Genomic DNA, 14,543 nt, shown 5'->3' with positions numbered 1-14,543 from the left:
TCGTGTCCTGTGGGCATTGATTTGACGAGTCGATGATTTATGTCCTGCGTATGCCGCCAGCAGCGATGATCGATCGGCTTGCTAATAAGGTCTTTTTTTCGACCAAAAAAAAATGGCCTTTAAGACGACTCTCGTTTTGATCTATTTGGAAAGTTCAATGAAAAGGAAAACGCATATTTCTCCATTTTTTAATTCTCATTTGACATTAATTTATTATTGCTCGACGCATTTTTATCAACTAACAGAGGATACACAATTTTTACACTTTAATCCATTTCCCTTTTTTCCCCGTGCTTTTCCTCCCCCTCGTTACAGGCTATAATTATTATAGATACGTTATTATTGTACTCTGATTTACAACAGAACTTTCCTGCGACTGCACATATAGATTTTCAATGAATCACGAAGCTTCGTCATTCATCGCTTCGTGTTTTCTCTTTTTTCTTCATTTATATTTATAATTATATGTATGTAATAGAACACATTCTCGATCTACTGTTCCAACTAACACGATAGATCGAAGGCGATTATACTTATAGTATGTACGAGCTTTTTTTACAACCAGTTTTGAAAAGTTTGATTACAATTATGATAGTTATTCGTCAACAAGAGGATTCATAATGAAGAACGTTTTTCGCATGCTCACTCCTTATATTACAAAATAATTTCAACCCTCAAAATATTCTTGTTTTTCTTTTTCCTTAAACATTTCGTTTTCAACGAATCCATTCAGTTTTTGACTACGTTACTTTTCAATACCGCTAGAGCATCGCTACGAAGTACTTTGACGTGCAAAGGCAATTTTTTGTAGTTTTATTTTTTTAATTTAGTCAGTCCCATTATTTTATAATATTAATCATAGAATATTAAGTATACAAATCCAATTTGTCAGTCGTTTTGTAAAACGTGGTAACTAGAGGTTCCAATTAATAATGTGGAATTTATCGCTAGACAATCTAATCCTACGATGGTACTTCGATGAGAAACAAAAATCAACTCGTTTATTTAAATAGTGTCTTAAATACACTTCATACTCCCAACGGTATACCGCACTCATATCTTACATAGTTTATAAATATATAGAGCAAAATTTGCTGTTGTCAGGGCTAAATCTTCATGCCTCGATCGATGAAATTCGTTTCGTCGATTTCTCCACACTAATCAAGCGTTTACTTTTAAATTAGAAAAAAAATCACTCGACGGAATCAATTGATCAAAACAAAATACAGGATAATACTGAGAATTAGTGATAAAAAAGAAATTAAAACTGCTCATCTTCATCACAATTGAAGTATTCCAAATCCTACCATCGGCAGCTGTGGAAATAAAAATGAAAAAAAAATGTCACGGACGCGGAATTAGTTATATATATTAAATTCGAAATTCGATTTCCATCTTCCATCACTTAATGCCAATCGCATGCATGGAATGCGTATACTTCACTTTTGAGACGGACACTCGTAATCTGCAAAAATATGTTCAGACGTCCAAACCGAAAATTAACTCTTTTCTACTGTAAAAACTATAACATTTTTGTGACTGTTTCAAATACCCTTTTTGACCAACACTGATATACATTATACCTAAAACTAGCGATCAACTTTTTGGATAAACTAAAAACAAGAATAGAATATACAATTATCTCATATATGCATTTCCAAAAGTGATAACTTGACTCGCTACGTTTTAGCTAATAACAATAATCACGGGACTACTACTTACGCGTATTAAACTAAACCTTTTCTAAGAATGACTTTTGCGGTGACGAGTTTATTATAATTAGAGTATAAGTGCAAACGAGATCGTAACGAGATATAATATACGTTGACATTACGACGCGTGCAGTTACAGTACACATGTTTAATACGAATGTAATGATATAAATAGATCACGAGAAGAAACTTATTCACAGGCTTTATGTGGGTGAAATCAATCAATTGGAAGCACAGCAGTGACCGTAAAACAATACCTATACGATACACACATGCAAACTTTATCACAGAGGATATCTTTCATCGAAATTTCATTTTTTCTTAGAGCGAATGTTTCTACAGTATTTTTTACTAACGCAAAATGTTTCGTGATTATTAGTATTTATTGTATAAGTATAGGCCTCGCTTCGCTCGCTTTTCATTTTTTAAACTGTAATTGTCTCGAAAAATCGTTTCGAGTAATCAATTTAACTTTTTTTGTTTAAATACATACACTTTATGTTCAGATGTGTGTTCAGATTTCTTTCCGAGATTACCCATTAAGAATAAGAAATAATGCTATTATCTAACGTATACTGAAATGCGTGCGAATGATAAATTTGCCGTATTGCGCGTTCAATGCGATAACCCCTGTACATGATTGTATGCTATTGCAACGGCTTATTACAGATTTATTAACGATCTCATAGCCAGCAAAAATATGTATCAATAAATTTAGAGTAAAAAGTTGAACATAATTATCCTTTGTGGGTGTTTATGTCTATAGCAAAATTTCTTTCGAAAAACTTTGCATGATAATATTTCATAATTCGAAAATTGGTCGCGGTAATTTGATATTTTTTACAAACTTAAAACATAAATTTTTCAAAAGACCAGTGATATATGTAACGAATAAAAAATAAAAAGTCAATCTATTCAAAAAATATATGTATATGTGTTCGTAACATCATTCGTTTTTCTTTTTATAAAAATTTGTCAATGAAGTATACAATAACATCGTGTTGCAATATACACCACATGCATAAATCAACAATAATATTTCTCTGTAATTCAATAAAAAAATTGAATAAAACAATATTAACAAGCTAGTAAGCGCGTATGCACTGACAAAATATACATTTCGAAGCGTTAAATGCTCATTGATTGTATTAGACAAGTTATATTATATACAAGCATTAAAATGAGAATCGCTCGAATTTGCGTGTCGCATCATTATGTTTCTTTTGCTAATCAGCTGATTCAATGGCAAAACTTTTTTACATAAATAAAGACGATTTATCTCGGAACAAAGTAAACAAAAAACAATCGCTCAACAGTTGAGACTTTGTAAACATTAAATTAGTTCTTAGAGAGATTTTTTGGGACATCGTCTGACTTTGGGTTCGAGTTTCCCTTACGTTACATACGCATTTTTTTTTTCGTCTTACTGCTCCGATTTTGAATTTTTTTCCGACTTACTGCCATCCGTTTTGGTATTTTTGTCTGCTTTGCTGCCTTCCGCTTTGACATTTTTCTCCTTTTTACTATCTCCTTCGATTTTTGCACCCTTGTCTACTTTGCTGCCGTCCGTTTTCGCGCTTTTTTCGCTTTTACTACCACTCTCCGACTTTGAGCCTTTGATGTCCAAATTTTTTATACTGCTCGTGAGCTTCTCGACTTTTGAGCTGGTGATGCTCGCTGTCTTTTCGACTTTCGCCTTTTCGGCCGACGACGGGTGCTGCGCTGATGGCTGCGATGAAGTTTGGCCTTGCTGATCTTGAATCGGAATATCATCTGCAAGAAAAATTAAATTAATTATTAGAATCATTTTACATTTTATTATTAAATAAATTTTAAAACATAAATACGAGAAAATGATAATAAGCATAGAGGTGAATTGCTCAAGTGATTATCAGTGAGTGATACAATATTTTATCGTGAGCCTAAAAGGTGAATGAAAATCGATCGCTGGTGAGCACTCGTGTAAATAACTCTTGTCTGTGTATAGCCTAGTAACTATATACAACTCGTAATTTTCACGATAATTCTGAAGGTGTTAGTCTCGATTCAATTATTCAAACATGATATACCTATGCGCTTTTTCTGTTTGTGTTTTTTTTTTTTTATCAATTTGCTAGTGATGCGAATTTCTTTAAATTGGAGAAAATATCTTTTTCACCAATTCATATGTTTTTGGTTTATCAAAAAATGCCTGATTAGTTATATTTATAGCGCTACTCTGGTATTAGCTTATTTAAATTTGTACATTTGCAACAACAAAAATAAATAAACAAATGAAAATCAAATGCAACAAAATAAAAGCATAAAATGTGTATTAAAATAATCCAAGTATAGGGTCTTGACGCCTATATGTACACAACACTTTGGCATCGTAAAGGTGATGTATAATACAGCGAGCTTTTACCAGCACAATATGCAGGTATAAGTGCAGCATAAAAGCTGTACACAATAAATCGAGATTGGTGTCAAGGATTTTGATCGAATGTGTGTCATAACGGCAATAATAATCATAATTCTATTTAAAACCACAATAAATGATAACAACAATCGTGATAATTACATCGCCGTTAGATATGGTAATTGCTAACGGATTTTCAAAAGAAAAAAATCTCTATAGTCATTGTATACAACAGCGTGTGCGACGACAGTGAAAAATCACGGATGGTGTGACATAATCTTCAAAAACACTCTATTTAATAAATAGCAGTCATAATATTACGGATCCTCTATTATAGTTCTATATCACTTCCTCCTCACCATGCGCGGCATTTCCCTTCTTGAATGGCACACAAAAGCTAATATTTATCGGCTTCCAGTCGATTCGTCATCGTGTTGCTGTTGCTGCTGCTGCTGCGTACTGTTAGGATTTTTGCTCTTCAAGCCGAGCTTGCCGACAGCCTCGCCGAGAGCTTGTTCCTCGAGTACGCGGTACAATTTCTGAGCCGCGTTGGCGCTCGCGTCTTTGAGCGATTCGCGTCTCGATCTCTGGCCATCTTTTTTGGACTTGACACCTGCGGGGCCAGCTCCACCGCGTCTCGGCGAGGCTCGATTTGGCGAACTCTGACTGCTGCAGACGCTGCCGCGTCGCGACGCCTCGGTCGACGAGGGCCCTTGGTGTCGATCGGCCGAGGCGATGTCTGCCTCGTCGAACGAGTTATGCAGTGGATTTTTCCACAGCCAGGCGCGTCGTTTTGCGACGTTTGGCGTTTTTTGATGACTCGTAGATGCTTGCTGCTGCTGATGTTGCTGATTAGTCGCTTGATCGGACTTTTCACCGCTATTGTTGCCATCGTTGTCGAATAGATTTGCGTCCAGGTCGTCTGAACGTTATCGTAACAGCAAATATGGATGGTTTAGCAAATTAAGATTGCCGTTTTTTTCGTTTTCGAGGATTCCGTATAAATTGGATAAATAGAAAGGACGCACACTTTTACTCTCAGTGGCTAATATTTTTTTGAAATGTTGGCGATTTATTGTGAAATAACTAAGTTATACGTATGAATTTCAAGTATGATGTCTTATTAATTTAATCAAAATACGTTGAATTCTTGAAATTGAAAGAGTTATTGAATTAAAAGTCGCAACTACAAAACTTATAAATTGTGATTTGAAATTTTTTTTTTATACTATAACTGAACCGGAAATAAAATGTTAGTTTTATTATTATTATTAGTAATTATTTGAAAAAATTAGTAATAGAAAAGTTTTTCTTCAATAACTTGGTAGAATGTATTTAAATAATAGAAAAGACGACAATTTATTACCCAATGAAAAAATACTTATATTAACAACTTTCCACCACCCTCTGTGAATAAAAAAAATATCCAATTTCATAGAATAGATCTTACCTGGTAACTTTTTAGCACGGAACGAAGCGTTCGTGATCATAGATTTCATAACCGACGAAGTAGAAGTAGATGAAACACTTATACCGCTCGCACCTTCTGCAGTTTGACCTACAAATTTTATAAATGTAGAATTTTTTCCTTCAAAAATCGTTCAAATTGGGGTCATTAAATAATACATACTGGGAGGACCTGAGCTACTGGAATTACGAATAGCATTCGTTACAAGCATAACATCTGGATATGTTTCATAACAGCCTCGATGATGGATATCATCAGCAGATTGAACTCCTGCATACCAACAATTATTATACCTAGAAAGTCAAAAAAATATTATTATCAAAAGATATTCATTGCTGTAAATATTGATTGATAACATTATTTTTTGATTTTTTACATGGAAAAATAAATAGTGTGAAGTATTTCTAAAAGAAATTGGTTATTCACTGGTATCCTTGGTAAAAGCTTTGGAACAAAACTAGAATCTGTACCACCATAGGAAGTGCGTTGAGGATGACCTAAGTTCATAAACCCTTGTGTGACCAGCCTAAAAGTTTTAAATATAAATGAGAATTAAAACTTATACATAATTAAGTTAAGAAGTAATACTTACTGTGAAGCTACTTTACAAGATTGCTCTAAAACTGATTTGTTAAAAAAACCTAACTGCTGATTGAATATAAATAATAATGCTGTCATGACTTTCAATCTATTTTGGGCATTTAACGTTTCCACGTACTTTAAAGGGCCCCAACTGACAAATCTAGAATTACATTCTTCGAATCTTCTTACAGCACTTTCAGTAAGTGATGCTGGAGCTAAACTGGAAGGCTAACAAACAAACAAATATATTTTCCTATTAAATTTTGTTTTGTAATAATTGATTATTGCAATCATTGAACCAACCTCATGATAAATTGACATCATTGCTAAAGACGGTAAACGAAAAGTTACTGCTTTGGGTTCCCCATTCTTATCAACTAATTCTAAATTGTAGATTCCAAGTAATAAAGTTTCAACAGTGCGACAGTTCTGAAAAAATAGGAAGTATTTAACACAGAATTTAAATGTATTAGATAAAAATGTGAGGCTTACAATATACATTTTTGCATTTTATCATTATTTGAAATAACTTGTTTGTTATCCTTTTACAATCAGTAGAAAGATAAGATATTAAAAGAAAAGATATTTATGTATTTTTTACAGTCTATTTATGATATTTATCCAAATTTACCATAATTGTATTGTTTATAGGTACAGTTTCAAAAATGCCAAAAATATTTTCATAAAAAGTATTATGTTGTCATTACCTTGATATCACCATGAGCTGCTGCATTTAAATAAATATAAATAAGAGTAGGTATAAACTGCAATGTAAATCTTTGCAATTTTATTTCCCTAGATCTGTAGAAATCAAAAAGTTGATCACATGCTGCTTCCAACAACTAAAACAAGTAAATAAAATTGTTTGAGGTATAGCTACTCACAAAATAGCCAGACTTGTACAATGAAAAATATGACGATGATGATACCTGTGAATGTTTTGACCTCTCCTCAAATAATCCATAGAGTGCTTGAACAATCTCCTCATCCTGATCGAGATTATTTGCAAACGTGGAAAGCTCGAGAGCAGAAATCCCTTTGCAATCTGACAACCACTCGTTGATCAAACTCTCGACCATGGTAATAACTTTGATTTTCGACGTAAAATTCTCAAAAAATGTTCTTAAAACTCAACAAGCTTTGTCTCCGGGCTGATTTTATAATCAGGTGCTATTTGACACTTTTCCATGTGTTAATTTTGATGAACGAAAAAGAAATCAGCTTGGTTTAATCCGGAATTAACCGCAATACTTGTGCATCTATACACGAGAGACAGTATTATGCTTATAGGTATACACAAGTCACAAATGTTTGTGTACACGCTCTCTTCGGGATCCTATTTTCAAGCAGACGAATCCCAACCAGAAACTCAGCACACTCACACAGATACAATTAGCTGCTAATGCTGCTACTGCTGCAGCAGCACTTCTTCTTTGCGTGATTATACAGTAAAAAATAAGAAGGATTCGTACATAATACACGCGCCGCGACCGACTGCACGCACGATGTTGTTGCTGCACTCGTGAGTCGATGACTGCTAGTACCTATTATTATGAATTTCTTTTTTTACTTGTATGCATTATACATGCACACGAACATACACAACGATACAAGGTTACAATACGTGGGAGAGTACCAATGCAATTACATCGGTAAAATATGTTATGATATGGAATTGAATGAAAAATTGGCTCGCTGTTAACCAACGATCATGGAGATGTGTCACGCGCGTGATCGCACACTTTGTAGGCCTATATTGTTATGATGTGGGTGTACGCAAAGTCTGCACAAACGTACACACGGGTACACACAGTATACACACGCGATTGATTTATAAAGTTTGACGGTCATACATTTTTCCCGGTAATTCGTACTTTTTCAATTAAAATCTCGGCGGTGCATGTTTTTTTCAGCTCGGCGATCAGTAAGATTGCTTGCCAATCTATTCCAATGGTCGAAGAAGACCAAATCACGACAGATGAATCGTGGAATCAAATGCTTTTCACGTTATCCGACAGTCACCTGCTCGTTTATAGAACTTAATTTGGTGCAAGCAAAAACTCGCGTCGCAAGTTCGCGAAGCTTGCAACGGTGCTACTGATTTAAAATGTGCGCGCAATTTTATTTCAATGTTTTCATACGTTATCAGGAAAAATTTAAAGAAAGAAAATCGAAACTAAGTATTGTAGTGAAAGTGCCCTTTTTCAAAATCTATATGCTAACTTTATGGACCTATCGAAACTGTGCATTTGTCGCTATAGAATTGATGACAGGAAAAAATAAATTAATATAGTGTTTTAATAATATTAAATAGCATTTTTATTTTGGTTTAATATGTACATTATCATTTATTACAAAAAGAAACCGTCTCACACGGTTTTGGAAACTTGTCAACTTAATACACTAAGTTGATTAGTCAAACACAATGAAATTTATAGAAAGTATCAAATACGTACATACTACTTCATCTATTTGGAACAACCAATAGTTAATAATAAATTTTTAACACTCTTAATTATTTGTTTTTTCTTCGTTACAAAATATATTTTACAAGTTTTATTCTTGAGTCTTATCTATTGACGATTTGAAATGCAATAGCTCGGCTATACAATAATTAGATCAATGCTCGACGAAATGAAACGATTTCGTTTAGTTTTCCTAAAAAAAAAAATATACTCAGCTTAATAGCTAAAACAGTCTAGAGCCGAGGCAGAGGCGTTTCACGATGGCATTTCAGATTCCTCAACAGTCGACTCGGACTCCTCCTGTCAGTTGTCCCCGGCGATCACCAACGGATTGACGGGCTCGTCGTCTTCATCGTCGTCATCGAACATAAACTTTTTGGCTGCTTTCTTTCTCCGACCACCACGACTCGTGCTGGGCGCGCTTGTACTCTGCGTGGCTTCGCTCTTACGACTTTTCAGCTTGATGCGCATCTTCACGCTCGGATCGGTCGTGTCGTCGTTGCTGCCGGTCGCCTCGACGGCCGCAATGTGGGACGCTTCCCTGGCCTCGCGTTCGGCCTTATCCGCCAAGAACTTTGCCTCTAGCTTTTTGCGTGCGTTTTCAAAGATCTTCTCCAGAACGAGCGAGTTCTCGTAGACCATTGACTTTTCTTCGTTGTAGATCTGAGCGTTTTTGCATAGCTGCGTAAAGTCCTTTTCGAGTTCGTCCAAATCCGGATACTTGCCGTCGTCTATCTTTTGCAGTATCTTGTTTATGCAGAGTGGCTTCTTGATGATTTCGTAATAATCCGGGAAGTCACGACGAGGCGGTAGATCCATAAATATTTCGCTCACTGCACGACCGTCGGGTGTGTCATTGTAAGATATAACGCAGCTGATGATCTTTTTCATACACTTTTTCAGTTTTGGATCGATCAAATTTTTCCTTTTCTTCGGCATCAGATCATCGTCTTCGTCGCCTTTCCTCTTTCGTTTTCTCGATCCCTTCTTATTTCTTCTATCGTTGTCCTCTTCTTCCTCGCCACCTTCGACTTCTTCCCCAATCGCTTCGAGCCACTCTTTTTCAGTAAGGCTATTGGTGTAGTCGACTTCCTTTCGTTGTCTCGAACCACGTCCAAATACCACTTTATCTTCATCTTCTTCGTAGGCCCATTTCTCAACGTCTTCTTCATCTTGAGTAAGCCATTCTGGAAGTTCGCTTTCGTCGAGTAGACGCGTCCTGATTCCCATCGCAGCTTCTTGCTGTCTTCTTTCTGTATCGAGTTTTTGGAAAGATTCAAATTCGCCTTCAGACCTGGCAATCATTTGGTTCACAGTCTCGTCATCGGGTACTTCATTTTCTTCCTCGTCGTCAGCGTCATCTTGATGCAAAATCGTTTGAAGGAATTGCTGACGCTCGGAGCCCGTAGATTTCTGATCGAACATACCAGCTTGGATGACTTTTTCGTCCATATTGAGCTTGTATCTGGCAGCAGCTAAAATTCTCTCTTCAACTGAATTCACAGTCATTAATCGTAATACTCGTACTTCATTTTTCTGACCAATTCGATGAGCTCTGTCTTGAGCCTGCAAATCTTGATGAGGATTCCAATCTGAATCAAAGATAATAACAGTGTCCGCAGCTTGTAGATTTAACCCAAGACCTCCAGCACGAGTAGACAGAATAAATAGGAAATAATCTGATCCTGGATCATTGAATTTTTTCAAAAGATCACCTCTGTCTTCGGATTTTGTAGTACCATCCAATCTAAGATATTTAAATTGACGCCAATTTAAATAATCTTCCATAATGGTCATCAACTGGGTCATTTGACAAAACAATAATACTCTATGATTTGTAGCTTTCAATTTTGGTAAAATTCTATCTAAAAGCTCAAATTTGCCAGATACTCTGTATAGATCTGGTCCACTTATGAGACCACCTCCTGGAATACCTTTATGTTCACAATATTTTTCTTCAATAGCTTGGAACATGAAAGGGTGATTACAAAGTTTGCGGAGTTGTACAATTGTGTTCATTAAAGCCTTTGCACCACCTTTTCCACGTTTACCCTTTTCTGATCCATCAGTAAGCAAAATACCTTTACTTTGCATATGTTTGTAAAGAACTTTTTGTAACCCAGACATATCACACTTAATTATATACTCTACTTTGTCAGGCAGCTGAGACTCGACTTCTTTCTTGAGACGTCTCAGCAGGAAAGGACGCAAAACTTTATGTAAACGCCGAATAATAAGTATCGTCTCTTCTTCGTTAAGCTCGACTTTTTCACCGGTGGTCGCGAAAGGTGCGTTGAACCACTGCTCGAAAGTACTGCACGACTTAAAGATCGATGGAAGTAAGAAATTTAACAGCGCCCAAAGCTCTGGAAGTTTGTTTTGCAACGGTGTTCCAGTTAGAAGTAGACGATGAGATGCCAGATAATGTGTATTCAGAACTTGAGTTAATTTACAGTGATGATTTTTCATTCTGTGACCCTCATCAATAATCATGTATTTCCATTGTAACTTGGCCAAGACACTTTTGTCTTTTATAATGTACTCATAAGTAGTCAGTAGTACATTGAACTTAGTGGCACGCATTTGAGATTGTATCGCTCTTCTGCCAGCTGGAGACCCCTTATACGAAACAACAACAACACTTGGAGCCCATTTTTCAAATTCGAGCATCCAATTTGAAAGAGTAGATAACGGAACAATAATAAGAAACGGGCCATTCACTCTCTTTTTCTCCATGAGATAAGTTATCAAAGATATAGTTTGAATTGTTTTACCCAGACCCATCTCATCAGCTAAAATACCATTAAGATTGTTATTAAATAATGAAACCATCCATTCAAGACCTCTAATTTGATATTCTTTTAGTTTTCCATTAACCATTATAGATGCTTGCTGGGTAACTGTTTCATTGATAGTGTGAGCAATATTATAATAAGTTTGTTCTTCAGTTTTGTACTCATCATCTTCAACTTTAGCTTTCTGAATGGTTTTCTTGACTTTCTCCTCTTCTTCTTCAGCTTCATTATCTCTCATTTTCTTCTCTTCATTACTGTCTTCATCTTCATCATCTTCATATTCACTGTCAGATTCCATTGGTTCCCAACCAGGATGAGATTCCAAAAACGAATTGAGTTGAGCAACTGTTGGAGCATCTTCACCACTCAGAGTTCGACCAGTGGCTATTTCTACCACACTAACCCGACTATTCTCATCTTCACCATCTCCTAATTCACCATCCTGATATCTTTTCTTCTTTTTCTTTCTCTTTTCTGCTTCAACTTGTTTCTTTTTCTGTTCCATTTTGTGTTGTTTAACCATCTCAGTTAAATTACATATATACTCATCAGTTTGTGATAGAAGGAACGCTAGACGTTTATCTTTCTTTTGATCAATAAGTTTTCTGTAACCCTCTTCATCTTCAGCCATAAGACGACGCATACGTTCTTTTTCTATCCTTTCTTGTTCTTTCTTCTGTTCTCTTTCTGCGTTAGCATGATGAGTAAGAATAGCTTTATTAATTCGACCCATTCGTGCAACATTATTTCTGTGAAATTCTTTGAAATCTTTACTATGCTGCAACACACAACTGAGGAATTCTTGGTGTTTTTGACGCTTTTTTCTTTCTGCTTCCAACTTCTGCTGTTTCTCGAGTTTCTCTGTAGCTCTAGCTTCTCGAAGTCCTTGACGCTTAGATCGTTTATTTGTCTTAACATTAACGGCTGTTTCAAGAGTAGTATCTCTGCGAGTACAAGCTATAATTTCACTTCTAAGTTGTCTTTGGAAATTTAAGACCCTAAGCATTCCAAGCTCAATTTGGGCTTGAGTACGAAGATCTTCAGGCATATTAGTAGGCAGGTAATTGAGTTGTTCCATACGCAGAGCTATTCTTGATGCAACTCGGTTTTCTCTTTCTTGAATTATGACTAGTGGATCAACAGGAGCGGGTTTACCTGAAGGTGCTAGTTTATTCTTTGTAAAAATTCCTACTTGTGGAGGACCTTGCCCTGGCTTCGGTGGACCTGTTATTCCATTTGGTGGTTGATTTACAGTTGAGCTTGTTTCAGTTTTAATACCTTGCACAGCAGCAATTTGACTTTGAGTGAGAGGTTGATTACGTGCTAAAACTCGATATGCCATTATTTGAGCTCGTAGCTGATGAATCTGTTGGCTGTTTAATGACTGCTTGTTTTCTACAGGGTTTTCGAAATGACGTTCTTTTAATGCTAAAAGTTGAAAATATCTTGGATCTTCTTGTAATCCTTTTTCTTCCATTACTTGAATCGCTTTAAGTAATGATTGGTAATCTGATTTTTTATTAGGATTTGAAAGGTTTGAAGATCCATTGGATAAAGGAGAATCAATTGAACCATTGATCATTGAGGATGAACCATTGCTTGTAGGTTGTGATTGATTGCCTGTAAAAATTTGATTTCATTTAATGCAATGATTATAACAATAATAGACTTTTTAAATATAAATTTATAAGTTTGAATAAATATTATCAACACAGTAGTCACATTGCTCTAATATTACCAATTAATATGACATAGCATGCATTACAATAAAAAAAAAAGAACAATATTTTAGAATTAGAAACAGTACTTTAAAAATGTTTTAAAATAATTCAATTTACCTGTACTCAATGTAATTTGACCTTGCAAAGATGATCCTGGTAGGGGTGGAGTATCGCACTGTCCATTTTGATCTAATTGAATATTGTGAATTTGTCCATCTTGTTTTAAATTTCCCACAGGCTGTTGAACTACGGAATTATGGTTATTGTGAGCCATAACAGGCATCTGTATGAACTGTGGCTGTGCTGATTGTTGCATCAACGAGGTTTGATTAGCTGATTGACTATCAAAACTCTGAGGGCTTGGGCTTTGTTGAGGTGCACTTGTCAACTGATTCAGAGTCATTGTCAAAGTCTGCTGTTGATTTGCAGTCACATTAAAAGTAAGTTGCTGCTGCTGCTGTTGTTGTTGTTGGATCGACACCGGACTAGGTTGCTGGTTCAAAATACCCATTGGGCTGTCCTGATTAACAGAAGTGGATGGCGTCAACGGCGAAAGTTGTTCAGGTGGACTCGCCATTGTTCGCTATATCGTTGAACTTTATTATAGTCTCAAATTCATCAAACTCGAGTTTCGGAACGTAAAACCTTCATTTTTCGCACAACGAAGCCTAGAATCGCACTCGTAGACGCTACTCATACACGCATTAAGTACAACAGAAAAAGCCCAACGTATAACACGTATGCATGTAGTAACACAATTCGTCCTGTTTCTTAAATCGTGCAGGTCCAGTCGAGCGAATGCAGTATTTTTGTATCGTAGCGGCGAAATTATTAGCGCGCGCGAGCCGTCAACCTGTCTCGTCAAGCGTTTTCGATATTTACAATGCACAGATACGACTTTGGTCGCTGAATTAGTTGCCGACGACGTGAAAGCATAACCTAAAGCCCGAATCTTTGCTGTGTATAGCCTCTAAAAAAGAGGGAGAGACTCTACACTACGCTACGGTTGCAAAAAGCAGCGCGTTGTTGTTAGGCTGAGAGTGGGGGAGCCTGCTGCTAGTGCTGCTACTGCTGCTGCTACTGTGCAGGCGTCGGCTCTGCGTGTCGCTGTCAACCGTCGCGCTCTCTCGCAACGTAATGGCGTGAGAGATGATTTCATCTTTTTTTTGTCGCATCGTGCGTCATCTTGTATCTCGAGAGCAAAGGAGACTTCGCGAAGCCGAAGCGGCATCATCTTTGCATGATATCATTGCTTGCTCGACATGTATGCTTTATATATAGTGGCTTCGACGACTCGTTTTGCCTCTGCCCGCTGCTTGCATAATTTTCAAATTGAGATTATCACGCTGTGTGCAACGTCGCGCCGCTATGCGACCCGGTCTAATGCGATGCCATGCGCTCC

General features: G+C 36.4%; 2 protein-coding genes across 3 annotated transcripts; both read right to left on the bottom strand.

Moving 5' to 3' along the window:
• Positions 1-2,623: 2,623 nt before the first annotated feature.
• On the bottom strand, positions 2,624-8,108 carry LOC106655703 (hyccin). 2 transcript variants are annotated; one of them, XM_014376225.2, is made up of 8 exons: positions 7,090-8,094; positions 6,868-7,002; positions 6,464-6,589; positions 6,171-6,388; positions 5,955-6,104; positions 5,741-5,871; positions 5,561-5,668; positions 2,624-3,485 (listed from the first exon to the last, which is right to left on the bottom strand). In XM_014376225.2, the coding sequence occupies exons 1-8, from the start codon at positions 7,237-7,239 to the stop codon at positions 3,136-3,138; spliced, it is 1,368 nt and encodes a 455-aa protein (XP_014231711.1). In that variant the 5' UTR covers positions 7,240-8,094; the 3' UTR covers positions 2,624-3,135. The 2 variants fall into 2 exon arrangements, with proteins under 2 accessions (XP_014231711.1, XP_023317663.1); XM_023461895.1 differs by lacking the exon at positions 2,624-3,485 and adding an exon at positions 4,492-5,032 and having other exon boundaries at positions 7,090-8,108.
• Positions 8,109-8,469: 361 nt separating this feature from the next.
• On the bottom strand, positions 8,470-14,209 carry LOC106655773 (ATP-dependent helicase brm-like). The gene is made up of 2 exons (XM_014376328.2): positions 13,259-14,209; positions 8,470-13,040 (listed from the first exon to the last, which is right to left on the bottom strand). Exons 1-2 carry the CDS (start codon positions 13,716-13,718, stop codon positions 8,929-8,931), a joined length of 4,572 nt encoding a protein of 1,523 aa, XP_014231814.2. The 5' UTR covers positions 13,719-14,209; the 3' UTR covers positions 8,470-8,928.
• Between the last annotated feature and the right edge of the window lie 334 nt (positions 14,210-14,543).

Source organism: Trichogramma pretiosum, unplaced genomic scaffold, assembly GCF_000599845.2.
Source record: "Trichogramma pretiosum strain Unisexual culture from Peru unplaced genomic scaffold, Tpre_2.0 scaffold64, whole genome shotgun sequence".
In the NCBI taxonomy this organism is placed as follows: domain Eukaryota; kingdom Metazoa; phylum Arthropoda; class Insecta; order Hymenoptera; family Trichogrammatidae; genus Trichogramma; species Trichogramma pretiosum.
Note: the sequence above shows the minus strand (reverse complement) of the source record. Positions and strands in the feature narration are given on the sequence as shown.